Source organism: Camelus dromedarius, chromosome 11, assembly GCF_036321535.1.
Source record: "Camelus dromedarius isolate mCamDro1 chromosome 11, mCamDro1.pat, whole genome shotgun sequence".
Taxonomy (NCBI): Eukaryota; Metazoa; Chordata; class Mammalia; order Artiodactyla; family Camelidae; genus Camelus; species Camelus dromedarius.
Window position 1 is genome coordinate 52,610,664 of NC_087446.1, and position 27,752 is coordinate 52,638,415.

Below are 27,752 nucleotides of genomic sequence, written 5' to 3' on the forward strand. Positions count from 1 at the left end.
TTAATTTAAAAAAAAACACTTGAAAGTCAATATTTTTGTCTCTAAGTACATAATAATGACATAACGTTTAGTAAAGAAAGCAGCATTCAAAGACCTAGAATTGCCAAAGCATTACTGAAGAGAAAGAAAGAGGCTGGAGGAATAACTCTCCCAGACTTCAGACAATACTATAAAGCTGCAGTCATCAAAACAGCATGGTATTGGTACAAAAACAGACATAGAGCAATGGAACAGAATAGATAGCCCAGAAATAAACCCACAAACTTTTGGTCAACTAATCTTCAACAAAGGAGGCAAGAATATACAATGGAATAAAGACAGTATCTTCAGCAAATGGTGTTGGGAAAACTGGACAGCAGCATGTAAAACAATGAAGCTAGAACACTCCCTTACACGATATACAAAAATCAACTCAAAATGGATCAAAGACTTAAACATAAGACAAGATACAATAAACCTCCTAGAGGAAAACATAGGCAAAACATTATCTGACATACATTTCAAAAATTTTCTCCTAGTAGAAATAAAAGCAAGAATAAACAAATGGGACCTAATGAAACTTACAAGCTTCTGCACAGCAAAGGAAACCATAAGTAAAAGAAGACAACCTACAGAATGGGAGAAAATTTTTGCAAATGAAACCGACAAAGGCTTGATCTCCAGAATATATAAGCAGCTCATATGACTCAAAAGAAAAAAATAAACAACCCAATCCAAAAATGGGCAGAAGACCTAAACAAGCAATTCTCCAAGGAAGACATATAAATGATCAAAAGGCACAAGAAAAAATGCTCAGTATCACTAATTATCAGAGAAATGCAAATCAAAACTACAATGAGGTATCACCTCACACCAGTCAGAATGGCCGTCATTCAAAAATCCACAAATGACAAATGCTGGAGAGGCTGTGGAGAAAGGGGAACACTCCTACACTGCTGGTGGGAATGCAGTTTGGTGCAGCCACAATGGAAAACAGTGTGGAGATTCCTCAAAAGACTAGGAATAGACTTACCATGTGACCCAGGAATCCCACTCCTGGGCTTGTATCCAGAAGGAACCCTACTTCAGGATGACACCTGCACCCCAATGTTCATAGCAGCACTATTTACAATAGCCAAAACATGGAAACAGCCTAAATGTCCATCAACAGGTGACTGGATAAAGAAATGGTGGTATATTTATACAATGGAATACTACTCAGCCATAAAAACCAACAACATAATGCCATTTGCAGCAACATGGATGCTCCTGGAGAATGTCATTCTAAGCAAAGTAAGCCAGAAAGAGAAAGAAAAATACCATTTGAGATCACTCATATGTGGAATCTAAACAAACAAAAACAAAAACAAACAAACAAAGCGTAAATACAGGACAGAAATAGACTCATAGAGAATACAGACTTGTGGTTGCCAGGGGGGTGGAGGGTGGGAAGGGATAGACTGGGATTTCAAAATTGTAGAATAGATGAACAAGATTATACTGTATAGCACAGGGAAATATACACAAAATGTTATGGTAGCTCACAGAGAAAAAAATGTGACAATGAGTGTGTATATGTCCATGTATGACTGAAAAATTGTGCTGAACACTGGAATTTGACACATTGTAAAATGATTATAAATCAATAAAAAATGTTTAAAAAAAAGAAAGCAGCATTCATAATTATACATTCATATGGTTCTGTTTCTAAAAGACTTTCCAAAGGAAAAAAAAGATTTAGGAAATACTACTAAATATGAATAGTATATTTAGATGGTGGGGCTTGGGTAATTTTTTTCCTTCTTTCTAATTTTCAGTATTTCCAAACTGTGATTAATTAGTAGGCATTTCTTTTCAAAATGAGTAAGAATCTTTAAAAAATGTAGCAGCCTACAACATGTCAACTGATACTAATTTAGATTAGCTGGCCTGGCAAAATGATTGTCAAAAGATAGTCCCTATGCAGAGAAGAGTTCACATGGGAAAGCAAGATTTTCCAAAAGTACCCAGACTCAACGACACACTTTAAAATTACATGGGCTTTCAAGGGAGAGTCTGGTTACTCTTATGCACAGCTGCTGCCATGTTCCAAGCAGATTTAGTGAACGTGGTGACATATTAATACCGCTTTAAAAAGCTTTTGTTATTTTTAATTACCAAGCATCAGGGCCTCTTATTTTATTGCTGATCCTTACCCTAATCCTTGGCTTTATTCCAATTCTGAGCTTTGCCAGAAAGGGTCAGGCATTGGGTGAGATTTCAGGAATGACATCAGGGAAAAATGTGTAATATATTTCTCAGATATAAATCTATTCATCATAAAATATTTAAAACTGTTTTTATAGCCCTATCTGTCACTGAAGCTTAATTTTCAAATTTTTACTTTCTTCTGGAGTATCCCCTTTTAATAACTCAAATGCAGAATGCTCAAAACCAAATATATAACTTCCTCTCAGAATGAGCCATTATTTAATAATTAAACACAGAACTTTAAGAAGAATATGATCAAACGCCAGGCCTTTTAAAATTCTGACAGAAGTGTATCCGACAGTTGCAGATCCCATCTGAGATTATCCAAGTAATTCCACCATAAAGAAGAGAATGGAAAATGTAACCAAGAAGCAATTCTAAGAAGGTCCAACCAGTAAACAGGAGTTAGCGCAAGATTCATATGTATCTCAAGGTCAGGCTCCAAGTGCCTCTCAGACATTAAAGCCCACTAACACTAGATGTGCAATAAGGGATGAGAAAATTCAGCATCTCTCCATCTCCCAAGTATCAAAAATCATTTGACTGCATATGGGAGGGTTTATTTCTGGGCTCACTAGTCTACTTCAATGGTCTACAAGCCAGTCTTTATCAGCACAGGTATTTTAAACCATAGGGGAATAGTGTTCTTTGCCTGCTTATTCTGTAAATCAAAGAAGAATGTGAAGCTGGTGATGGGCCTGAAGGTAGAGAGGTGTGTTTTTTGTAAACTTCAGTAGCCTTCTCTGAGAATGAGTATCAGTCATTATCCTCAGTCAGGCTTCCTCTTCTATAAGAGAAATATTAACCCCTATCTGTTACAGTTTTGATAGGAATTGCATGTAAAATAAATCATTTGTTTAGTACAATGTCTGAACTTCAGTAAATTCTACCTATTAGATATGCTAGACAGTAGTTCTCAAAATGTGGTTCTCAGTACAACAGCAATAGCATCAGCTGGGAATTTATCAAAAATGCAAATACAAATCATTAAGACATAAAGATGGCTAACAGTTACAGAAAAGATGCCAACAGCACTAATCATCAGGGAAATGCAAACCAAATCCACAATGAGCTATCACCTCGCACCTGCCAGAATGGCTATTATCGAAAAGATAGATAATAAGTGTTGGCAAGGATGTGGAGAAAATGGAACCCACATGCAGTTGGTGGGAATGTAAATTGGTGCAGCCACTATGGAAAACAGTATGGAGGTTCCTCAAAAAATTAAAAATAGAACTACCATATAATCCAGCAATCCCACTCCTTGGTATTTATCTGAAGAAAACAAAAACACTAATTAGAAAAGATATATGTACCCCTAATTACATCACAGTTTTATTTACAATAGCCAAGATGTGAAAGCAACTAAGTGCCCATCAATAGATGAAGGGATAAAGATGTGGTATGTGTGTACACACACACACACACTGGCGTATTACTCAGCCAAAAGAATGAAATCTAGCCATTTGTAACAACATGGATGGACATGGAGGGTATTATGCTAAGTGAAATAAGTCAGAAAGAGAAACACCATATGATCTCACTTATCTGTGGAATATTAAAAAAAAAAGTGCAAGCTCATAGATACAGAGAACAGATTGGTGGTTGCCAGAAGTGGAGGGGAGGGGAGGGTGAAATAAATGAAGGGGGTCAAAAGGTCCAAATTTCCCCAATTTCAAGTTATAAAATAAATAAATCATGGGGATGTAATGCACAGCGTGGTGACTAGAGTTAATAGTACTGTACTGCATATTTGAAAGTTGCTAGAAGAGAAGATCTTAAAAGTCCTCATAAGAAAAAAAATGTTTAACTATATATGGTGACAGATGGCAACTAGACTTTGTGTGACCATTTTGCAATCTATACAAATGTCAAATCATTATGTTGTACACCTGAAACTAATATAATGCTATATGTTAATTACACAAAAACAAATAAAATGTAAATTCTTGGGCCGCATCCTAAACCTATTAAATCAGAAATTTGGAGTAGGACCCAGCAATGTGTTTTTTAAACAAGTCCTTCGAGTGATTCTGATATCCATAGCCAAAGTCTGAAAATTAGTTCCCACCATCACAAAAACAAAAACTGAAACTCTTCTGAGGATATTTATATTTACAAGTATCTTGTTACCTTTATCATTTACACATTTTGGCTGCACCAATTTACATTCCCACCAACCGTGCATGTGGGTTCCATTTTCTCCACATCCTTGCATAAACTAGCAGTAATACTGGGAGTTAATTTTAATAACATGGCTAGTCAAAAACTTGCTGATGGGCAGGGGAATGAGGTAAAGAGAAAACCTGAGTGCTCAAGGCCACTACAAGCACGCTTAAATAGAGAACCTGTAGCGGGAAAGAAAGTCAAAAGACAGAGGAAACACAGGAAGAGAAAGGGTATTTTTCGTTAACCCTTCAGAAATCTCTACACGCTGGAGAATGGATGTCTTGTGGCTCTGCCCACGCCATTCATTCTGACTAAACGCCTTGTTTTCTGTTCTCCGCCCAGCCTAGACCTTTGATAAGCAGCTCTTTCTCACCTCAGGAATCTCCTCAGCCTTCCACTCGGCCAGCGTGTTGCTCTCCCCAGCTTGGCAGAAATAACCTTCGTTCTCTGTGTTTTTTTCGCTCTTTGGCCTCACCCTAATAGACACTTTTCGCCCCTTAACTATTTGGCTTTTTTGGCTCCCTGTGTCCCTCGCAGCACGTGCTTTTTGCGAGCAGTTACCTTCCCTTGACAACGCCTGTGCTGTGCTTGAGAAACCTCTTCCCTCCCACCGGAGGCAAAAGGCGGGAACGCCGCAGGGGCGGGGCCAGGGAAAGCTGCCCTCATTGGCCAACGTTTACTTCCCCCGCCGCGGGGCTCCTGGGAACAGAGTTCGAGGTGCTTTTTGTTTCGTTTTTCCTCTTAGAGTGAAGCAGTGCACTACTTACTGGTTTTAACTGTTATTTGGTGTGTGGTTTCCCGGTCCTTAAGGCACTTGAGTTACCTTCCTCTGTGGGCACAGCAGCTTTGGGAGGCTCTGCCCTCTCCCTAATGGAGAGTCCCTGGAAACAATAGTTTTAATGTGGACTCCTCTGGCCTCCTGAGGGCCCCTCAACCTCCGTAGCTGGCCTTCTGCCTGCATTACTCACAGGTCTTCCCGTTGTGAGCCCTCACTTCTGGAGTTGGGAAAGATTAAGAATTTTTGAAAACTTTTTAGAAGACCTGGTAATGGAGGTTTTCTGAAGATAAAGATTTTCCAGGAATGGAAGAGGCAGATGGAGATCTGTTTCGTGATCAATGCAGGTAAAGTGAACAGAGAGAGGGCAGAATAAGCAGGAGAAGTGTTGCCCATTCCATTTTCTTTGGGATAATTTCTTTTTATGGTTCGAAACCCCTTCTTTTTTGTGACCACTGGAGGAGCAGTCCTCCTTGGAGTCTTATTTGGGCATTCTTGCCCTACCTTTAATTTTCTCTTACTGAAAGAAAAAAAAGGTCTGCCCTAATTTCTTCAGAGTAGGTGCTTACATTTTTAAGGCTCCTTTAGAAATACTCACAGTTTATTTATTAGTTATTTTTTGTATGTAGCACTTTTTGTATTTTCTACATTCTTTACAATGCACCTACATTAATGAATCAGAAAAACAGTATATGAATATTATTTGGAAAGAAAAATAACTTGGGGTTCAGAGGCTGCAGACAGGGCAGAATTAATCTAACATATTGTTTCAATTTTTTAGAACTCGGTGCCTTCTTCAATCTTATCCAACTACAAGCACAAAGAGACTTGGTATCTGTATCTTAAGGATCTTAATTAAGGCAACGAATTCCTGAAGAAAGACCCAGGTGAGGAGCATATGAAGAAAGTCTAGATGAAAGCTACTTGTGGATTAGGAAGAAGGAGCTGCTATATCTGAAAGTTTGTAAGGTGCCAAAATAATAGTTGTCAACAAACTAGGCACTTTCCCTCTAGTCTGGTCCTTTTCTTTCAAAAAGTCATATTTTAGGATTCTTATATATGAGATTTTACTCTCTTCTGGATAATTTTTTTTTTTGTAAAAAGAATTATTTTTTTTTCCTTTTTCAGTTTTATTATGTAGAATTATTGCAGTTTGCACATACACATTATATTGCATGTAAATACATATATACAGTATACTGCACATTTTTGAATATACATATTTGTACTAATTATTGTTTCTAAGAACAGATTAGATCTTTAGCTTTTTAAACTTACGTAGTTATCAAAGGAATAAAGCCAACTACAAAGTAAGAATTAACAGAATGTGATAATCCAATCATAAAGGACAGTCAAATGTGCTTACACATATTCAAGACATCAAAATAATAATTACTTCATTTGCATCCTTATTATTGTTATTATTTTTTAGATTCCTCATATAAATGAAGTCTTATGGCATTTTTCTTTCTCTTTCTGGCCCACTTCACTTAGAATGACAATCTTTTGTCTCCTTTTTTCTCTGGCGGTTGCCCCATGCTGTGGCCACTGGCCTATGCAACCAAGAAATATAGTCAGACCAAAAGACTACACAAATGGGAGAAATCCAGCACCATATGGTTCTGCTTCTCCGTCTGGCAACTCTTTCTTGGTGCACTGTCTGTGTGCTGACTTGTTAGCCCTGGCCCTTGGAGATCCTCAGGGTCACAGTACTCTGTCTTGATTTAAAGATTGGGAGAAGGTACAGTAAGTGCTCATAGATACTCTTAACTCTGAGCTGTGATCATAGAGATAAACTTCCCTCTGCTCTATAATGGAGATATATAAGGGGACAGGGAGGGTCAACCTTAGAGAAAAGGAAACCTAGCATAGCAGTTAAGAACTCAGGCCTTAGAATTAAGTAGACTTAGGTTTGAGTCCAAACTCTACTACTGACTACTGTGTGACCACGGACATCTGTGTCATTATTATAGTATCCATCCTTCACACCTTGGCCCTAACTCACCTTTCCAGTCTTATCCTGCCACTTCCCTTCTTGTTGTCTACTTTCCCCTACCCGCCAATACTTGTGTTTTAACCAGGAACTACCTGGGAGCTTGTTGGAAAGATAAGACCTCTGAACCCATCCCAAATCTAATGTATTGGAATTTGCACTTTATGAGTGCACATTAAATTTTAAGAAGCACTAGTCTAAGCAGCTTCCTAGAACATTGATTCCTGGAAGAAACTATGCCACAGTCAAGCCTGTGACTGCTGATTATATGTGAATGTCCTCTGGAAAAGTATGGTATGCTTTACAGTTGGAGGTATTCTTTGAATAATTATTTGAATTATTCCCAACTAAACTTTGTCCAAAATAAGAGGTCTTTGAGAAACTAGCTTCCTTGGTTGCCTTCATTTCCAGCCCTTTGAAATTCATTCTGCACCTTTCTCCTGACTTTCTGGGAGTTTCCTTCTAATCCAGAGAAAGCCTCCTCACCAGTGAGGAGCTTAAGCAGACTCAATCCAATGTTTGCAATATATAAGGAAGGATAGAATTAGGTACTGCATGGGGCATAGAAATTCAAAGACTGTCTGACCGTTTTATATCATTGAAAAGACATAAACATTCAGAGTGCTATTAACTTTATGCTATTTTATGCCTTATATTTGAGTAGTCCTTTGTCATCTACCATCACCTCTTCCGAACTTTTGTAACAGTTCTGTGATATTAGTAGGAAGGGATTATTAAGCCTTTTTTTTAAGACAAAGAAATCAGATTTTTAAATGTTGTGATTATTAATGTCATATGGCTGTTAAAAGCTAGGGTATGTATCCATGTCTTCCAGGTCCAGGTTTTTTTCTTTTTTAAAATATTGTGCCACATTGTATGCCCCCTAATACCAAATTAACTTAAAGAAAAAGCAGTATACGATTGCAGAAGTAATTGTGGTAGTTAATAGGAGAAATTGTTCGAAAGAGTCTGAGGAAGCCTCAGTGAAGAAAGCACTTAGCAGGACTCTGAAGGATGCGCAGGATTTATCAAGACAGAGAATGGGGATGTGACAAGAAGAGGACAAGAAGTAGAAAAGCACAAAGTCTGTTTAAAGAATAATGATTAGACCAGTGTTCTTAAGATATTTGGAATCTGGATTGTTCCAATCCAATTGAATGAGACATCAGAACTTCCCAGGCGTGGGAATTATGTTTAGTGTAGATGGACCACAGTGTTTTTTCTTTCGTACTTGCACAAAATCCACCATGCAGAGAGCCAGGGAGACATGACTGCAGATATCTGGTGGGACTTAAAAGTGGGAGTTTCTAGGCCAAGTTGTGTATTACAGACTACCATATTTACTTTTTAAAGGCAGTGTATTACTGGTGGATGGTTGGGAGCAGTTTGCCTCACTTTAGGGGAATACAGATAGATGGCCTGCAGGACCACAGAAAAATAGTGAACTTCCGAAAGCGGTCGAGATCAAGATCAATGAGAAGTGTGAGAGGGAAACGAAATCCTGGAGATTATAAAGATGATTCTTCGGTGTGCATAGGCTCTGAAAATTCGGATTGGTTTAGACCTAGAAGGAAGTGGCATCTGATTGGTTGTTAAAAGTAAGAAATGCCTCTACCTGGGTGGGGTCTGTTGCCCTCTTACCAGGACCTGCCTTTGTGACGTGGCCTGGCCTCAGCCTTAACTCACCGTTGGTTAGAGAGGTCTAAAGCCAGTGGCCCCGCGGGAGCGGGAGCGGGGCCATGGATGAGCGGGCCGAGTCCACGAGCGAGTCCCAGGGTGCTGAAGTTAAAACCCAGCAGCCCATGGAAAGAACCCTCGGGGGCCCGCCGAGGCGGGGCCGGCGCTCCGTGCTCAAAGTGTCCCAGCTGTTGCTCCGAGCCATCGCTGCACACAAAGGGCTGACTCTGGCCACCCTCAAGAAGGAGCTCGGAAATGCTGGCTACGAAGTGCGCAGGAAGTGCGGCCGCCGCTCGGGCGAAGCGTCCAGGTCTGATGTGAAGGGCACCCTCCTCCGGGTCAGCGGCAGCAACGCCGCTGGCTACTTCAGGGTCTGGAAGGTTCCAAAACCGAAGAGAAAGCCGGGACGCCCGAGGTTGGAGGAGAGTGTTCGCTCTCCAAGGAGGCCCCCTCCCAGGACGCGGAGGCCACGCAGGCGCTGTCCGCGTCGCAGGGCCGCCAGGAAGGCCAGGGAAGTGTGGAGACGGAGCTCGAGGGCGAACTCGAAGGTGAGGAGAATAAGGCCAAGGGCCAAGGACCCGGTGGATTCCAGAGCTAAGGAGGAAGGGAGGGCCAAGGAGGTGGATGAGAGGAGAGGACGGACCAGGAAGGAAGACATCAGGCCCCGGACTCAAGAGAAGAGGCCAAGCTCGAAGCTCAGGGAAGAGAAGAAGCAGGACCCAGAGAAGCCGGTAAAACGGACCATCCAGAAGTCAACCTCGGTTAAAACTGACCGGACTTCGAATGGGCAGGAGAAGACCCATGACCCAAGGGCTGCTCGCACAAAGACTTCCACTAAATCTGAAGGTCTTCGGAATGCAGCCCGGAATCTATAGAGTGGGAACAACCTTCCTTCCTCCAGGCACTGATGCCTTTCCCCATAAGCTCCAATGAGAGCATCTCCACACTCATTGAAATGGGCAAAACTATTTACAAGACCTTTCCACCACATTGTGTCTGTTTCCTCTTTGCAGCATGTAGAAGGGAAGGAGTGGGTGTTTGAGGTAAGACCTGTAGCAGAAGCATGTGGAAGTGAAACGAGAAAACGGAGTTGAGATTCTGTTCTTGCTTCAGGAGCCAGGAAAATGCCTCTCAGAAAGAAAGAAAATAGGTAGAAGAAAGCCAGCAACTTGATGGGGTTAGGCAAAGTGTTGAACTAATGTTAGACACCCTAGCAAATCCAAATTGAGTTTTGGGGAGAAGGGCATGTAAGGAGAGAAGTGGGGGCATCACTGGGATGAGAAGAATAGACAGCCTTTAGGTTCAGTGGTCCCACTGCTCCAACATGTTCTTACCTGAAATTCCTTTTAGGAAAAAGTCCCTTCTTCCAAGATTGATTGTAATAGGTTTGTAGTTTTTGCCCTGATTTGATAATTATTTTAACTTAGAAAATGCCTTATATGTTAATCTTCAGTTAAATGACTGTGTGTGTGTGAAAACATCTAGCACAGGGCTTGGCACACAGTAGGTGCTTATCACTGAGAGTTAAAAACGAGTATAAATAATTCCACGATGGAATGATAATGTGCTTCAGTGGAGAACTATACTGGATCAGTGCTTAATGAAACCAGGATTCTAGTCAAAGTTCTGCCACTCTGACCTTAGTTGAGTTATTTACTTAACCATTCCTGGTCTTGGTTTCCTCCTCTGTTTAAAAAAAAAAAGGTAGAATTGGACGAGGATTATTTTAGATGATTTTAAGTGTCAGCAAAATGATAAGAGGGACTTAAACTTATGGTATATGCTTTGATTGACAAAATTCATTAAGGGAATTATCAACTGGGAAAGTACTAGCTCCTAGTGAGGAAACTATTAAGATTTACAGAATGCATTTTCAGAAATACAAGATGGGAAATGTTAAATAATGAATAGCTAGGTCTTTTGTTGTTCTTAAAAAAAAACTATTAAGCACTATATACCAAATATGGAGTAAATGTATGATTTCTTTCAGTTCAGCAAGCAGGGATGTGACAATAGCTCTCATGCCATAGGCCATGGCAAGACACAGAAATGGTTCCTAGGAAAGTAAACATCAGAGTAGTTGATTCAGGGAAATAACTTACTGTTTCCAGCTGAAGCAGGAGGAGTAGGGAAAAGGAAAGCACCTGGGAGGTGCTTTTTATTTTTGAAAAGAAGTGAGTGCAGGTGAGAGGTGGGGAGGTATAAGAATAACCTGGGAGCTTTTTCAGCGTATACTTGACCAAGCTTTTCTCAGGAGAGTCTGGTATCTTCTACAAGGGGGAATGCGATATGTATTTAAAACAAACTTAAGTGATGCTAATATTCACTCTCACACCCTTAAGTGAGAATCACTGCTTTAAGCTTATGCTTAGTAACAGCAAAATGCTTGCAGTGTATCTCATCTATAGATGATTTGAACTTTGAAATCTCTCCCTGATGTAATTAGGTTTACTGTGCACTTGAATTGTCTGAGAGTGGCAGAATGAGGCAAACAATCAGAAAATAGCCATCTTAAGATAGGCAACTAGAAACATTGTCTGTTGAACACAATCAGAACAAAGTTAATCAAATGCCCTTATGATAGCCAGATATATTGCCCCTTTATAGTCCCACGATGTTTTTAACCTAAAGAACTAGATGGTCTAGAATTAGAAAGTTTTTTCCCCTAATTTAGAATGGAAAGGACACTGGTAACAATTTGTTTTCTAAATTTCCTAAGAACCATCAAGCTTCTGCTTGTATTATAATGAGTTCTTCATTTAAGCAAACTTCATTCACTCAGTAAACTAAAGTATAAGTACCAGACCCTGAACTTACATAGTTAACAATGATCATTTCAGATTATTTTTCATTGATGAGCTTTAGGGTGTTTGTACTCATGAAACATAAGAAATGACCTTAACTCATAGGTAATATGCTATCCAGATTATCCAGATCATAATGCTAACTGGGTACTTATGTGGAAGAAATTCCCAAGAATAGCTAATCTTATCCCTACTGTTAGCAAATAACTAAGTGCCTGCAAGATTCTGAACCCTTTGCTGGGAATAAAGATGGATAAAACATAATCCCCACTTTTCAGTACTTACATTCTAGTGGTGTATTTGAGTATTTAACTTTAGTCAGAGCAAATGGAACATCCCTGACATCAGTTCTTTGTTTTCCTTTTATCTCAACTGTCTAGTGCAATGATGATCAGAAAATTGTTGGACTTAAGCATTGTAACAAACCTTAGATGTCCTCTAGCATCAAATATTCAGTGGTTGTTGAGAAAACAGAAATACACATGGCCTTTAAAAATATGAAAAAAGTGTAATTTTACTCATAAGAGAAATGCACATTAAAACAGTAAGATAGCATTTTTAATGAATCCGAAATGTTTGAAAATCTATTCCATTGGTGAGGCTGTGGCGAGACAGGCACTCACAATGCTTGTGGGAGTGTAAATCTTCACGATCCTAGTGGAGGGAATTTGGCTTTCAAAATTACAAATGCAAATATCCTTTGATCCAACAGAACCACTATAAAGGAATTTACCTTTTATATATTAATGCATTTGTGAAAAGCCTTATGTCTAAGATATTTAAGCACCATTACAGTAACAAAACAAAACAAAAAAATAATCTATATCACTAGGGGATTGGTTAAACTGTGAGGCTTCCCTACAGTGAAACAGCATGCAGCTATAAAAAGAGGGAGATTCTCTATGTATTGTTATGACAAACTCCCCAAGATTAAGTGGAAAAAAAAAGAAAGACATTGAGTATACCAAATGACCTTTTGTGTAAAATGAAGAAAAATATATCTCTCTGTAATTGTATAAACTCTGGAAGGATGCACACAAAAATATAAGTGGTTCTGTATTGTGAGGGGAAGGTGATAAGAATTGTAGAGGACACCACTTGTGTCTTTTTTTTGTATTTGTCTTCAGAATCATATAAATTGTATCTTCTTCAAAAATGAGGTAGAAATTTCTGTGTAATTGTCAATTATAGTTTTTTTTCATTTATAAGGTGGTTTATACTTCCCTGTGCATTATTTTACTTCACCTCAATCTCTTAGCTTTTAAGAGAAAAAGCTAATGTTTAGAATATGTACAATTTAGAAATTGACTTTTAACTGCAAATCCAGCGCTCTCTTCACTACAATTAGAGATGTTGAATGGGGCCTCACCATCTACTCATTACCTCTACAAAACATCTTTTTTACATAGGGAAAGGTCAGAAGTTTAGAATTTATACACTTAAGTGTTTTAATAACTCAGAGGTTTCTTGTAGGGGAAGGTGTTCTCAAACACATTGAGGGGGAGTGTGTTTGCAGAACATGCAAACATCTCCATTTGTCAGTGGTCTCAAAACAGTAGGTTTCTCCTATTCTTCCTTCTCTGGGAGCCTCTAACATGACAAAGCTGTCTGGTCAGGCTGCGGAGCACTCTAGCCAAAACCTAAGTGCCTAGCAAGGATGGGAGAACAGGTCATTTGGGGAATTAATAGAGACATCATGTCTGGAAAGGACTTTTTTAAAAAAAAGCCAAAGGATTTGGAAGAGAGAAACTGAAGACTCAGCATGAGTCCTGTCAATTTGGGAAAGACATTGGTAGGAGAATAAGAAGGAGGAAGTGAGGATTTCAGTAGTCCACTGGAGCTGGCTGAGAGAACAGGCCCTTCAAAGAACAATCAAAGCTGTTTCTCTCCCCCCTTTTGTCAGTTCCTTCCTCCTCCCCTTTTCATTAGGGGAAAGACCAGACTTGTCAAAAGTTTTACTCCAGGTGACTGGCGGGGAAGTAGGAGTAAATGCAAGAAAAAAGGGAAACACATGAAGCACGGAGGCAGGTGGCAAAACGGCCTGGCTGGCATTCAGAAAGCTGCAGAGGCTTTAAGATCACCCCCTAAGCAGTAGGATGGAAGGTCTTTAACGCAGCTCCCCGGGAGGAGAGCAAAGTCTTTGGGCTGCACCCAGTGCCTGTAAAGAAGTTCCCCCTCCCCATCCCAGCAAACCTCTATGGGCAAGAGGCCAAGTCAGTGGGTCACAGGCTGGTGGTTCCCCCATACCAGCTTTCCATGTTTTCTTCCACACTATTTCTTACCCTATCCTCTTGATACCCTCTACCAGATGGCGATCCTCTTCATCTTCAAAGTTGAATGTGTCTGTTGGACCCAGTTCCTGTCCTAACCCCATTTATGCAGGTCTTCTGTGGCTACCCCCCATACTTCCAATTACTGCCAGTTTGCCTTAGGGAGTCAATTCAGTCACCACCACCACCACCTCAGGCGTAGCACCCTAAAGGTCTTGCAAGGGTGGGTTGGCACTTAAACAATGCTGAGATGTAAGGTCTCCTTAAATTTGTACCCTAGGCCCTCACTCACCTCACCCTTGGCTGGGCCTGCTCAGCATTCTGCATCTTCTAGTCTCCAGAATGATTTACATCCCCAGCTGACTAGGGAGTGACTTCTGGGAGCGAAGATTCCAGGAGGACGTGGGAAGTCCTAACTTGTGGTGTCTTAAGGTCTATGTTTTGGGAGGGGCGGCAAGGGGACTCCTGCATTGCTGCATGACTGCCCTGGAGCTGTCCAGTGTTCCCCACTCTGTTGCAGCCCCTTTATCAGAAGAGAAGAGCTGAGAATGGAGAGAAGAGAGGACAGAGGAAATCAGTGACACAGCCAATACATCCTTTATTCAACTGACAGGGACCATAAGAGCATATTATAGATCCTTACGGATACAGATGTAAGTCCTCATTGGGTAACCTGTGGGCAGGTCACAGTCCATTAGAGGGAAGCAACTCAGACAATAGCTAGAAATCTGGCAGGCACAGGGGCAGTTGGGCTGGATGGCAAGTGGGTACACATACCCAAAGCCTCCATAAGAGGGTGCCTTGGCGCACAGTGTCATGAGGTGTGGCAGGAAAGTGGTGGCAGTGGCGGGGTCGGCTGAGGAACATACTGAATATGGGGACCGCGGTCGTACTTGATCTCTCATGCCCAGCACATAGGAGGGACACAAAAAATGGCTCGTCAAATTAAAACTGATTCTCAGGAAGAGCTAGGAAGGGAATGAGTAAATCAAAATCGCAAAAAGTAGAAAGCCATTTTGGAAGCTACATCAAGGGAAGAAGCGCCTGTAGGGAATGGAGTAAAGGGCCTGGATTTGGCAGTACAGGCAACCCTGGCCAAGTTCGGATATGGGGAGGTATGTATGAGAGAGAGAGGTAGAGTGGGGAGACAGCAGCTGAGCTAGTACAGCCAAGCCAAGAATCTGAGGGAAGAAAGTGGGAAGTATGAGGAATGGACCCTGCTTAGTGGCTAAAGTAGGCAGTGGGCTCATGATGGAATGCAACTGGCTAGAGGCTTGAAGAGAGAAACTACGAAGGAAGAAGGATAGAGATTGGGTAGAACAAATACCCTTGGGAAGGTGTGGCATTCTGCAGGCAAAACAAAACAAAACCAACTGAAAAAGAGAAGTAGGAGCAAAGAGTGGAGGAAGAGCTCTGCTTATTAGGCAAATGGAGGCAGTGACAGGAAAGGAGAGAGGGAGAGAGCTGGAGGCCTGGGGTTGAAGAAAGCAGTAGCCAAGCTTTTCTGCCTTAGGGGACAGGGGCTGATCCCCTTCCCTAGAGTTTTGGACTCTAACCTTTTGACCCAGAGCCCCACAGAGGTGGCAGGTTGGCAACTGTCAGTTCATCAGTCCTCATGGGTATGCCTAGGAGAGGAGGTGGAGGAGGTAACAGAGGCCTGCAAGACAGATCCCTTCCTGTAGCCTAAATTGGACAGAATCTTCAAAGCAGTAGAATGCATTTTTGACATAGGCACAATGGCTTAATTGGTTACAACCTCTACCTACTAAACAGAGTCTGGGTTCAAATCTTGCTTGTGTCATATCTTACTAAATGAGCCTGGTTTCCTCTTATGTCCTCGGGGCTCTCTGATCCTCCTGCTGCCCTTGTCCACATGGTAGGCCAAAGCATGGTTAGAAATCCCTTGCATGGCATCTCATTGGTCTCCAGTGCAATTGTGAGGTAAGAAAACTTGGGTCCTTAACAGCTTGGGACAGCTGGCCTTTCTCTCTACCTGAATGCCCACCCCACCTGCCTCCAGGGCAACTTATTAAGCCTGAAAAAGGACTAGCAAAGGAGGACCATTTCTTTGCATGTCCGTTTCTCAGTTTTACATTGCATTTACCCTCTTTGAGGTATCTGTTCCTTTTTATCTCTTCAGATTTCTGAACCCATAAATCCTCAGTGCCCATTTTAGAAGCTCCAGCCCCAACCAGTTACAATAGCTTGGTAGTTACCCCACCAGTTTCAGAAATTTGTGACTAACTCAGTTCCTTCACTGACTTGAGGGTGAGGAAGAACCTTGGGACTCAAGAGGAACAGAACTGAGGAGCAACTAGCCTAGGGAGTTTGCAGAAAATAAATCTTTGATAACAGAAGTGTGAAGATTCCATCTCTCCCTATTTGAACAGGGCGAGAGACCTCTGATTGAAATGGAATTTGAATCTCTTAGCCAGTGGTTCTCAAACATTAGCCTACATCAAATATCCTGGAAGGCATGTTAAAAGACGGAATGTTGGGTTCCATCCTCAGAGGTTCTGATTAATTTGGTCTGGGGTAAGAATTTGCATTTTTAAGACAAGTTCCTAGGTGATGTTGATGCTGCTGGTCCAAAGACTGCATTTTGATACCCATGGCCTAGGATAGCACTCCAAGGAATAGAAGTAAACTTTGCCAGCTCAGGGGATCTAAGGGAATAGATTTCACTTTTTTGTTGTTGCTCATCCCCACTCATCCCCACCCAGTACACCCACCTGTAGACAGATGGAAAGAACCTATCTTCTGGCACCTCTGGTTCTGAGTCAGGGCTCACTTTACCCTTTATGGAAATAGGAAATAGTGGTTTGATTGTAGAAGTTCTGGAAAGGGAAAGGATTTTGTCCCAGATTGAACCCTGAAGACATAACTTCACTTTAACACGGGAAAAGCTTTTCTTTCCACTTCCACTCTCAGAGCTACAGCTTAAAATGTAAGTCACTCTGGGAAAGCTAACCCTTTGGGTTACATTGTCCATTGTAAGGAATTCTTTGCAGAGATACTCTGATGGTTTAAAAAAGCAAGGATACTTGAGCTCTGAACAAGGTAGAGGCACCACAGATGGAAAAAGCTGACAGGTTCCTGAAGATGGTCTTTCCTACTTTACATTTTTCCCAGAGAGAACACAGAGACATTTTTTATTTAAATGGAATAGGATAGGGTAGATATGTAGCAGAGAGAGTTGGGAGGAAGATGGGAGTTTCCCTGTGGGAAAAAAAATCACTCAAATCTCTTCACCCAGCTGATGGCTGTTGCTTATTTTATTTTTCGTCCAAGGGAACTGGTTCTGGATGGAGGTAGAGAAGACCCTGGTTTACCAGAAATGACCTAAAAGATGCCCCTTCTGTAGAAGGCCCTAGGATTCCAAAATGCCTTTCAGTTGGGTACAATGACTGTATCTAGACTTTGGGGGCTTCACTTTCTCTCCTTACAATTACTAAAAGAAATCAAAGACTGGAGGTTAACATTTGGTTATTAAGAGGTGAGATCTGATGGCATGGAAAGTCACCTCCTATGGGTCTTTAAAACAAGGTTTGTGAGGAGCCGATTTGTCAGCATGTCATATATCTATATAGATACAGATATAGATATAGATATAGACATAGAGTAGAATGTAAGTAATACATTTCAAGTCATTAAAGACCAGACTTTCTCTTTATATCCTATATCCTACAGACTCTGGTATCTTAGTCCTTAAAATGTTTAGTGATCCTTGCCTTATAATTCTTGTCACAAACATATAATGACCATACTGGGTCAGGGTAACTCCCTTTCTTTGACCTCAGTTTAGTGATTCCATGGATGGGCTCTGAACCTGCTAAATGTGTAAGCAAAATAGAAGGATTACTAACATCTTTTTTCTCAAAAGTGAGTTTTTGGTTTTCATCAGATTCTCAAAAGGGTCTGTGATCCAAAAAAGGTTTTGAGTCATTGCTCCCATAGACCTGATTTGTGTTAGTGAATGAGGCATAGTGGGAAGGTAAAAGAAATGATAAAGTCCAGTTTTACCAATGCGGTCCAATTTCCCTAGGGCATCTCCTGTTACTGATCCTTCTACTAAAATGCTTCTGTCTCTTAGGACCTAGGACAAAGGATGCCTTACAAAGGGCTGGCCATTTTGCTCTATTCATAGGAACATAAGCAAGAGAAGTGCATTCCAGGCAAGAAGGAATGCTGCTTAGAGCAGAAAGGAGGTGGGGGCAGGATTGCTCAAGTCATATCCACTCTAAGAAGCCCAGTCATCAAAATGACCTTATTTTCGGCTCCATTTGAGCCCAGGACTCTGAGGAACTATGATTAACCCAGTTTTTCCTAAGCAAATGGAAGAGTCATTAAACTAGATTGTTGCAGCTCACTTTCTCTTGCCTCTCTGGTTAGTTCCACCAACTGTAGCTGAGAAATAAGTGTGTTAAGAGAAAACCAGTATCTAAGTATTAAAGAGAAAATATCCCACTTCCATCCTCTGTGCCTCTCCCTCCCTACCCACAAACTGCTCTTACATACAAGATAATTTATAAATTATAAGATTGGTATTAACACATCATCAATAAAGAGAAACAATGACCAACTCATTAACTAGTGGGTGCTAGAATACTTGTGCAAGTTCTGTAGTTAAGAGTCTTAGTGTAGACACCTTTTCAGAACTGGAGGAAAATCAACTGGAAAGCTCACTACCCTGCATCAGCCAAAAAGCTAAGCCACAGCCATTTCCCCTAAAGTTCTGTTTCTAGGAGAATGAAGTCCTCAAGAATAACTATGCCCCCTTGATGAGGCAATCAAGGTCAAACAAGAGTGATGACAACCTGCAAGCACTGTGACTGCTGCCATAATTTCCCAGCACTTAAAATAAGAACAAAAAACCCACTCAGCACAAAGCTTCTATATGCACCTTGTCTGAAATCAACAAGAAACAGCTCACCTCACTGAGGATGTCTCTTTCTCTCTCCACGCAGGCAAAAAGAATCTGTGGCCCAGAGATTCAAACCTAGACATATATATCCATGGCTGTCTTGATCTCAGTGATACTGGAGAAGGCTTTATACGTCAACACCCACAACTGAACTCTTTCCACTAGGGCTCCCTTAATCACTCAGCTTACTATCTTGAAACAAAACAGAAAACCCCATACAATCCCCACTACCCGCATCCCCAGAACACAGCCCCTAGAAAATCTAGCTTATACAGTTTGCACTTTGCATGCTCTCTTCAAAGACCCTGCACACAGATACACATAGACACATAAAGACACGGTCAAGAGGAGAAGGGTCTGTTCAAGGGGATAAAGCATTTTTCTTCTGTGTGGGCCTGGGTTACTTAAGAGTATAAGGTCCATCTCTTAGCACTCGTAGTGTAATCTCTCAGCTGCTATATGTATATGCAGGGTGAAGAGGGCAAGAATAAGGGGGTGAGAAAGTTATTGTTTCTATTTTTCAGCAGGTCAGGTGAGAGGTGTGGATGTATATTCAGATGATCAGGATAAAGGTGATGGGCCCACACAGGAATGAGGTCTGCTCCTCAGCTTTCATTTGGATAAAAAAAGGAGGCTCTGGGTGCCTGATCACTATCTCTTTCCTGCTTCCTCATTACTCTTCAACTCAGTGTTCACCAGTGTGTTTAATGGAGTCACCAGTTCTGTGGGATGTGAGATGAAAAAGATACTGAGTCAAGTAAATTTAGGAAACACTGCATTAAAAGAGGTTTAACCATTTGCTCTACTCCATATGTTTTCAGAGCCTTTAATATGTTCATATGGTCTTTCTCTACATATATAGAAGAGAATAGTTATACAAAACTGATACTCAAAATATTTAACAACGGATATGGCATAGGCTCCAACCAATCAGAATGGGCCTTAGCCACAAATTGCTGGTTCTTCTCTACCCTGGAGAGAGGGCTAAGGCTGAATATCAGCCCATGGAGGAAGCACTGTTTCCCAAAAGTTTTTGCCCAAAGAACTCTATTTCATGTGGCATCTCACAGAACTGGTGAGAAATGCTCTGGCCAATGGTGGTACCACATCTTTCTAAGGATGGGGCCAGGGCTCATGATTCTGGCCACTGGGCTATAGGAGAGGGGCAGCTCTGGCAGAGACTCCTGGTAGCACCAGCTGACAGATGTGACCACAGCTGCAGCAGAAACAGATTTCAAAAGACAGATGTCCCTCTGTCCCAGCTGCTCCGGGGACTCTGTCCCTGGTGGGTCAGCAGGTGCCTGTCCAGGTGATGTTTACGGCCGAAACTCTTCTCACAGCGAGGGCACTGGAAGGGCTTCTCCCCGGTATGGGTCAGCCAGTGTCTCACCAGGTGGTGCCGTCGGCCAAAGCTCTTCCCACACTCTGTGCACACGTGGCACTTTGGCACTGGTGGGGTGCGCTGCCGTTTCCTAGCCCCTGGGCTCTCTCCAACCTCTTGGCCCTTGCAGGATTTGCCTTCTGCATGCACTCTCTGGTGGCTGGCCAGATGGGAGTTGCATCGGAAATTCTTGCCACACTCAGAGCACCTGCTAGGCTTGTCATGTAGGTGGGTTTTCTGGTGTCGGATCAGGTGATGTCTTCGCCCAAAGCTCTTCTCACACTTGAGGCAGCTGTAGGGCCTCTCCCCAGTGTGTGTTTGCTGGTGCCTGGCAAGGTGGGAGCCCCACACAAACTGTTTCCCACATTGGGGGCACGTGTGCGGTCTTAACAGGGAATCCATTTCTGTGCTACACAGAAGGTTTGAGAAGCTATCTTCCTGAAGAAAAGGTGGGCCCAGGAGCATTCCTCTGGAGCTCCTGGGGATGGAATCCCAGCTCTCATCCTGCTCTGGGTTCCAGAGAACAGTATCTTCAGACACACTAGATAACATTCTGGGAGGTTCTGCTTCTAGTTCAGGGGTATCCCCCTCATGCTCACTTCCATCTCCTGTGGAGAAGGGAAAATACCGACCCCAAGAGGGGAGTCACAAGAGAGTACCCCAGGACCCAACTCACAGGTGAGGTTGTATGATGCCTGTTAGGGCCTAAATCTCACTCACCCCGTAAAGGCTGAGAGAACAGATTTTTAATGTGTACAAGACAGTGCAAGAGGTATAGAGGTTAAAAGCCTAGGCTTAGGAGGCAGATACCCAATTTTGAGTCTCAGCTTTCCCACTTAACTTCTGTAGGCCTTCATTTCTTCTGTAAAATGGGAATAATTATAAGATAGACGTTATAAGACAGATAGCATTGTACCTGCATATAGTAAGCACTTAGTAAATGGTCTATGCTGTTGTTACTTATTACTATTATTTATTTAGCACTTTAAAAAAATTGTTAATTACCATCTTCCTGCCTAAGTATATATGGAGAGAGTTAAAGAATGCGCTGCAATCATCACTGGCTGGGTGACCACCTGTCAGCAATACTAGAAACTTTGTGGAAGGCATTTCCACCATGGGTGTTAGGTTGAACAACAAAACAACTAACATTTATTGAGTGCTTACTATGTTCCTGGTACTGATTTACTATGGTAACATATTTCAATCTCACAATAATTTATAGATGAAGAACCCAAAAAGAGGTTAATTATGTTTCCAAGTTTCCACAGGTATAGTCCTGGATTCAAATCCACAAAGTCTGGCTCCAGAGCCTGCCCTCTAAACCATTCTGTTACACTGTCTTGCTTTTGAAGAAAAAGATCCCTAAACCTGTCAACATTATAACTCTCTGAGGCAGAGGAAGGACTAGAGGAATATGTAATGATGAAACTCCAAAAGGGGGTAGGTAAGGCCATAGCTGAAAGTCTAGTCTACGTCATTACCTGTATATGTGACCCTCAGGATGTCCCTCTCTTCTAAGTCCTGGGGGTCAGGGACCCATTGTTCCTCCCCTCCTTCTAGTTGAGAAAGCATATCCAGTTTGGGAATTGGAAATCCTGCCCATGGGAAAGGAAAACAGAGATGTCAATTAGTTCAACTATAATTCTCATTTCTGAAAAAGCTTGTTTCCTAGATTATTCTTTAGAACTCTAGATTAAGAAGGCCAGATACAAGCCTTTCCCTGTTCCCCCATCTCATTTCTGTTAAATCCCTCTTTCTTACAGAAAATCATACTCTCTTCCCAAAGAGTGTTCTCTTCCGCTCAAATTTCAAATACTTCCAATGCAACTGTCCTTTCTGGTCATAACTTCACTTAATTAGCCCTACTATGGCTGTCTCACCCGCAACGTTCCCATCTTCCCCTACATAGTTTCTGAGTTTCCAAGGACTCAGTTCTGTCTCTTAGATGTCCTTCTCTCTGCTTTGAAAAAACCTCCCAATTCCCAACCAAGAAGAGCCTAAAGTTCTCTTCCCTACAATTCAGCATCATTTTATTTATTTATTTATTTATTTATTTATTTATTTATTTATTTATTTATTTAATTTATTTATTTGATTCACACCTCACTTCCATTCTCTTTGGATTAGCCCTGGTGCTCTTTCTCTCGTGGAAGCCTAGACAGATACCCTGCCGAGAAAAGAACACTAAATAGACACTGCCCAGCAGCATAGCTCCATCCTCCCAGAGTACAAGCATTTAGTGGCTGGGGAAGGTCATGCTTACTTAGAGAGACCACTATCCCACAGTTTTCCTGCATGACATATTCTCCGTAAAAGTCTGTCTGAGAAGGGTCCAGGCTCCGCCACTCCTCCTGAGAGAAGCACAGTGACACATCCTTGATGGTTACCAGGCCCTGAAACAAAATGCAGCATCATCTGTCAGTAGCTGTTCCTTAAGGACAATGTGATCTCAGTATAAATTGCTGAAGTAGTAATAGAGGAGAGAAGGCAAAAGAGGATCTAGAAGAACTGCCCAGAGGTCCCTGGGCAGGGCACATGGCTTTGGTGAAGAGGAAATGAGGAAAGGGGTAGATAGTGGTCAGTGAATGATCGAGGATGATGTTTCTAGAGGAGTTTCCCAAGTTAGGACCATAATTTGGAGGCACCACAAACTCATCAGTACCTCTGTTTAGTAATAGGTGTCTGCCCAGTCTCTTCTCATCTTCCTTACTCTTTTCATTGCAGAAATTACGTACTAGCTCTTCCTTCCTCCACCTGACCTTTCCTTTCCTATCAGCACAAATGAATGTAGATAAAACATTCTTTCTTGCCTCCTCCCCCTAATATGTCATATCCTTATCTTTTGAGGCAGCATAGTTTGGTGGTTAGGAGCCCAGACTCTGGACCCAAATGACTCCTAGCCCTGCTTCTTACTAGCAGTATGACCTTACACAAGTGCCCTAATCTCTTCCTGTCCAATTTTCTCATCTGTAAAATGGGGATAATTGAGTTTCTCTCAGGGTTAAATGAGTTAATTTTACATAAAGCACTCAGTGAACAGCAAGCATGGTAAGCACTCTGGGAATATGGATACAACTACTATTATTATTATCTTCCCATGGCTCTGCCTTCTGAATCTAAACCTGTATTCTCTCTCTGGCTCTGCCCCTCTTTATATCTTTCTATCTTCTTTTCCATAAATGCTCCATCATCCACCCAATCCTGTCTACAACTTTATGTTCTTCCAAGCTTTCTTCAGGTCCTCTTTTCCCAACCTTTCCGGATTTATTTCTTAAAGGACATTAATGAGTTGTTCTTAAACTCGCCCTGTGGGTAGCACAGCCATCCATTAAAAAAAAAAAATACAAAAAAAAAAACGAACAACCCAGCCTAACCTTTAGGAATTCCCTTCTTCTTGTCATGCCCTCATTCATTTTTTAAAGGATATTATGAGCCCCTTGGAAAGGGATAAAATGTGTTCACATATAAGATGAACATACTAGTGGTCATGTGAAATGACTAATCAATGGAATTATGCTAATGCTACAGAAAGGCAGCAGTGGTGAGACCCTTAGAGAGGCCAAGGGAAGAACATAGCCTACCTGTGATCCTGCCGCAAGAAGTGCAGCTGCCATCTCCCAATCTCCAGTGCTCCCTTCCTGGGGAATGGCAGGAACCCAGGGAGCTGACTGAGCTGGTGAGGGGAGAGAGGACCCATTAGAGATGGAGCATCCACCCTTTCCCAGTTAGAGCCTGGGCCCTATCTATATCTGCATCTGTATCTATATCTATATCTATATCTATATCTATATCTATATCCATTGATAAGACTCAAATGTATAAATGTAGTAGAAGATACCTTCCCTCAAAATGTCCTGTAAGGGTATTGAGTGGTTTTTAGTAGAGTCTTTATATCACCTATCTCTGCTAGACCAGCTGTGGTTTGAATTCCTATTATTTGAATGTAATTTTCATCTTGTAAAGTGCATTTTACGGGGTGTGTTTTCCAACAGTAATCAGTGTTTCTGTCATTTTCTTTGTCTCACATATTCACTACCACTAACCACGTAGCATGTGGAGGGAGTGATTATGCAAGAAACAGGAGATCCCTGTTACATGGTTTGCAGAATCCAGGTGCTTCTTATATTTCTGTGACTAGGACCTAGAAGTTCCTTATATTTCTGTGGCCTAGTTCTGGTACTGACTGCTGTTCAGTCCATCGCAATTTGAGGATTTTTGACTCTGCTTTTTCAGTAGCAATTCGAAGACTACTCTCTGCACTGTGCTTCCCACACATACCCCTTCTGGGCTCTCACCCTTCTCCTGAAGGGACTGTGGCTCCTCTTCAAGGTCACAGCACAGGTGCTCCAGCGGCCCTGGTACTGTTCTCCATGGCCCTTCTTCCTGGATTCCCCTTTCCACCTGGGGCTCTGCTCCATCCATCTGGACATTCATTGACTCCCATCCTGTCCCCAGGGATGCTGTCTGTTCTGAAAGCATTTTTGCTGTAAACCTAAATTGTGACCTGGAACAAATTCATATCAGTTATTAGTTTCATTCAGTTTCTGTGAAAGTGGAAAGGGGTGATATTCCTAAGAGAGTTATGGAGAACAGCCCATGGATAAAAGGTGAAACTAGTTAAGAGGAGCTCGATGGAAGATGAACTTTAAAAGTTTGAGGTGTTCCAGTCAGCTGAACCTGAGCCAGAAATGAGGACGTGCTACATAGCAAAGTCACTAATGGTTATTTTGGGGACCTCATGGTAGAAGCAAAATATCCCTGAAGGCTGGAAGAACTTCATTAAAAAAAGAAAGAACAATCCTGGAAATCCAAAAGCTATGAATTAATTTCAATCACTGAAAGTACAGTAAAGTTAGAAATCTGGAAATATGCAGGAAGGAATACACACAGACTTGCACTCCACAAAAATGGATGTACTCACACATAAGATTTTCTGCCACAAATCCCATTCTCATCAATTAGTTTAGAATGAAATGATTACTATAGGTAGAAGTCCTAGTCACAAAGTGTATTTTTTATGAGGCTGAACCAAATGGTGCCTCACTTAGGGCAAGCCTTGACAAAAAGACATACCTGTCACTCTCGTAGAAAATGAGAACTGGTAGTAAATATGGTAGAAAGATCAATAACTTGGGAAGTAGGTGTAAGATTCTAAAGCAGTGCAAACAGATAAGAGAAACTGCTGGTCAGTGGGGAACTGATGTCTAATTAGGAAAAGAAAAAAAGAACAGAAAGGGTTTGGACTAGGTAGTAAAAGGGGAAGCAGCTGTTGCTAACATGACCTGAGGTGAATTAACAGCCCTGTGATTTAAGACACAGGAAAAAACCACAGATACAGGATAGCACCAGTCAGATCTCATTAGAAAAATGTATTCAATTTTAAAGAAGGGTATGATGAAGCCAGAGTATATTCCATCAGAATAAACAAAAGTGAAGAAAGGGATGGGGACTATGGCCATTAGGGAAAAGTTCAAAACAATGGACATAGTTTTCTCTTGCCTAGGGAAGAAGGCTGATGAATGAAACTATGAATAAAAAGAGAGATGTTTTGTATTTCTATATAGATCTCTTCTCTTGAAAACAAGAGAAGAAATCTAGATTAGATAAAGAAAAAATTTTTTAATAATCCTGCAGTGCACAGGACCTGGTTGAGGGCTCTTCTTTTGTCTGGACATCTTAGGAGCAGGACAGGTCTCACCTGTGTTGTGATAGGGGTCTCCCTGCCTTACAGCAGAGGAACAGTCGATGAAAGTGTGCAGAGTCTCTGTTTGCTTGGCAACTTCATATATTTGTGATTCTTATTCAGTAGCAAGCAGTCAGAGCCAGTGAAAGGCTTCCAGCAATAGATCAGAACCTTGGTAATGATCTTGGCTCACTTGCATCCATCCAATAACATTTGCAAGAACCCAGGAGCCCGGGATAGGTAATGACAGATGTCAAGTTGTTTATTTTCTTGGCTATTTGTCTTTGACAAAAGAGTTAGGTAGAAACCCTAAACTCAATGCACAGGAAGGGAACAAATTCCCTTTTCATCTCGGAAGTCCATAGATGTCTCAGGGCCTCATGGGAGCATTCTGGACTGATTCCCAGCTTAGGAGGTTTCCTTTTCAGAGATTTCTCGTGAGAAAGGAAAATTCCCAATAAAGCAATAAAGGGGAAGTTCCATTTTAGCTCTCTATTCTGAATTCCAGCCCCTGTATTCACTTCATTTTTAAAATGTAAAGCATGGATTCCCCCCTTCACCAGTAGTCTTCCTTATTCTCTAGCTCCCTTCAAAAGTCCTCCCTCTGGGCTTTATCTCTAGTTAAATATCTGGACACCTGTCTCAAACCCATTTCTTTATCTCCCTAGCAGCAGAATCCCTTGATAGGAAGCCTCTATCCCAGGCCAGATGTGAGCCTGTCCATAGTACTGACAGAAAACCTGTGGAAGTGCTAGCAGAAATCTCAGCACAAGAAGCGGCAGGTAGTTGTCCTCTGACTGTATCTGCTAAGATGTTGGCTCTCTCAGAACCAACACCTGGGCAGTTAAGGTGTCAGCTCTAACCTGGTTTCTCCCGGTTCCAGGATGATCCCAGGCCTACAGGAGTTAGGGTTTTAGGGCTCTCATTTTCCCCTTTTCTTCAGGGGGGCATGGCAGAAGAAACCAACTTCTGCAGGAGTGCTGTTGGACAGAGAAAGGGCTATGCTGTTGAAATGAGAAGCCCAAGGGCACAGGGACAGTCGCGCTGTCAGAGAAGCCTAGCCCCTGCCCCGGGCGGGGCTTGGGCGGGACGGGCGCCCGTTCTAGAGTAAGGTTGCTTCTTCCCTCCTAGTCACTGTGCCCCTGGAGAGGCTCAGATTTCAGAGAACCTGAGAGAGGCAGAGCTGGAGCGGGGAAGTGAGGTCAGAAAACAGGTTTCCCGTGAACTGGGGCAGGAGCAAATGAAGAAAAAGGAGCCACAGGGTAACCTGCGCGCAGTGACAGCGGCGGGAACCCGCGGGGCCTGAGAGCGACGCTGGGGACGGGGAAGACAGGCGAGGGGCGGGCACAGAATGTCAGTGGGGCCGACCCCAGGAAAGGCAGCGACCAGGAGGCCGCGTCGACCCTCCCCCCTGCCCCCCCGGGTGACCAACCCCACTCGCCGCCCCGGGAAGCCGGGCGTCCCTCCCTCGAGCCATGACTCCCTCCGGCCCGGCCCCACTCACCCGGGTCGGCTTGGCCTGCGTCCGGGTGCCTCCCTCCCGGGCGCTGCCTGCCCCTCCCCTCCGCCCTTCGCTTCGTCGGAGCCGGGCGGCCGCGGAGCTAGCGACAGGCGGAGACGGCGGCCGGCGGGCGCGGGCGCGGGCGGGGCGGGCACAGGAAATCCCCGCCCGCTTCCGGGGCTCGGCGGCGGCGGCGGCGGCCGCAGCCGCGGCCGCGAAGTGGGGGAGGGGGCGGGGACGGGGGGGCCGCGGCTCCGGAGCCCGGGCCAGCCCAGCCCCGCACCTCGGCGCCCGCCGCCGCGGAACGCCGCGGGCCCAGCCGTCAGGATTGCCGCGGCCGCCT

At 42.7% G+C, this 27,752-nt stretch overlaps 2 protein-coding genes and 2 long non-coding RNA genes across 8 annotated transcripts in view; 2 read left to right on the forward strand and 2 right to left on the reverse strand.

Moving 5' to 3' along the window:
- LOC116156361 (uncharacterized) overlaps positions 1–5,153 on the reverse strand; it is a 31,248-nt gene extending 26,095 nt beyond the window's left edge. For all 3 annotated transcript variants that reach the window (XR_010382901.1, XR_010382899.1, XR_010382900.1), the window contains exon 1: positions 4,772–5,153. This is a non-coding gene — a long non-coding RNA (uncharacterized LOC116156361). The remainder of the gene's footprint in view (positions 1–4,771) is intronic.
- A 91-nt stretch (positions 5,154–5,244) lies between these two features.
- LOC135322388 (uncharacterized) overlaps positions 5,245–27,752 on the forward strand; it is a 37,570-nt gene continuing 15,062 nt past the window's right edge. The window contains exons 1-2 of the long non-coding RNA XR_010382898.1: positions 5,245–5,520; positions 5,955–6,060. This is a non-coding gene — a long non-coding RNA (uncharacterized LOC135322388). The remainder of the gene's footprint in view (positions 5,521–5,954; positions 6,061–27,752) is intronic.
- Positions 8,894–10,102, forward strand: LOC105103797 (testis-specific H1 histone). The gene has a single exon (XM_010997451.3). The coding sequence runs from the start codon at positions 8,906–8,908 to the stop codon at positions 9,716–9,718; it is 813 nt and encodes a 270-aa protein (XP_010995753.2). The 5' UTR covers positions 8,894–8,905; the 3' UTR covers positions 9,719–10,102.
- Positions 17,175–27,752, reverse strand: part of ZNF641 (zinc finger protein 641) — a 104,982-nt gene continuing 94,404 nt past the window's right edge. For 2 of the 3 annotated variants that reach the window (XM_064490922.1, XM_031462674.2), the window contains exons 2-6: positions 24,521–24,729; positions 23,807–23,898; positions 22,489–22,618; positions 21,707–21,820; positions 17,175–20,830 (exon numbers count right to left, since the gene is read on the reverse strand). In XM_064490922.1, the coding sequence (XP_064346992.1) occupies positions 20,076–20,830; positions 21,707–21,820; positions 22,489–22,618; positions 23,807–23,898; positions 24,521–24,704 (1,275 nt within the window). In that variant the 5' untranslated portion in view covers positions 24,705–24,729 and the 3' untranslated portion in view covers positions 17,175–20,075. Of the gene's footprint in view, positions 20,831–21,706; positions 21,821–22,488; positions 22,619–23,806; positions 23,899–24,520; positions 24,730–27,412; positions 27,531–27,752 lie in introns of those variants that run through there. The other variant, XM_031462675.2, reaches the window with a different exon arrangement.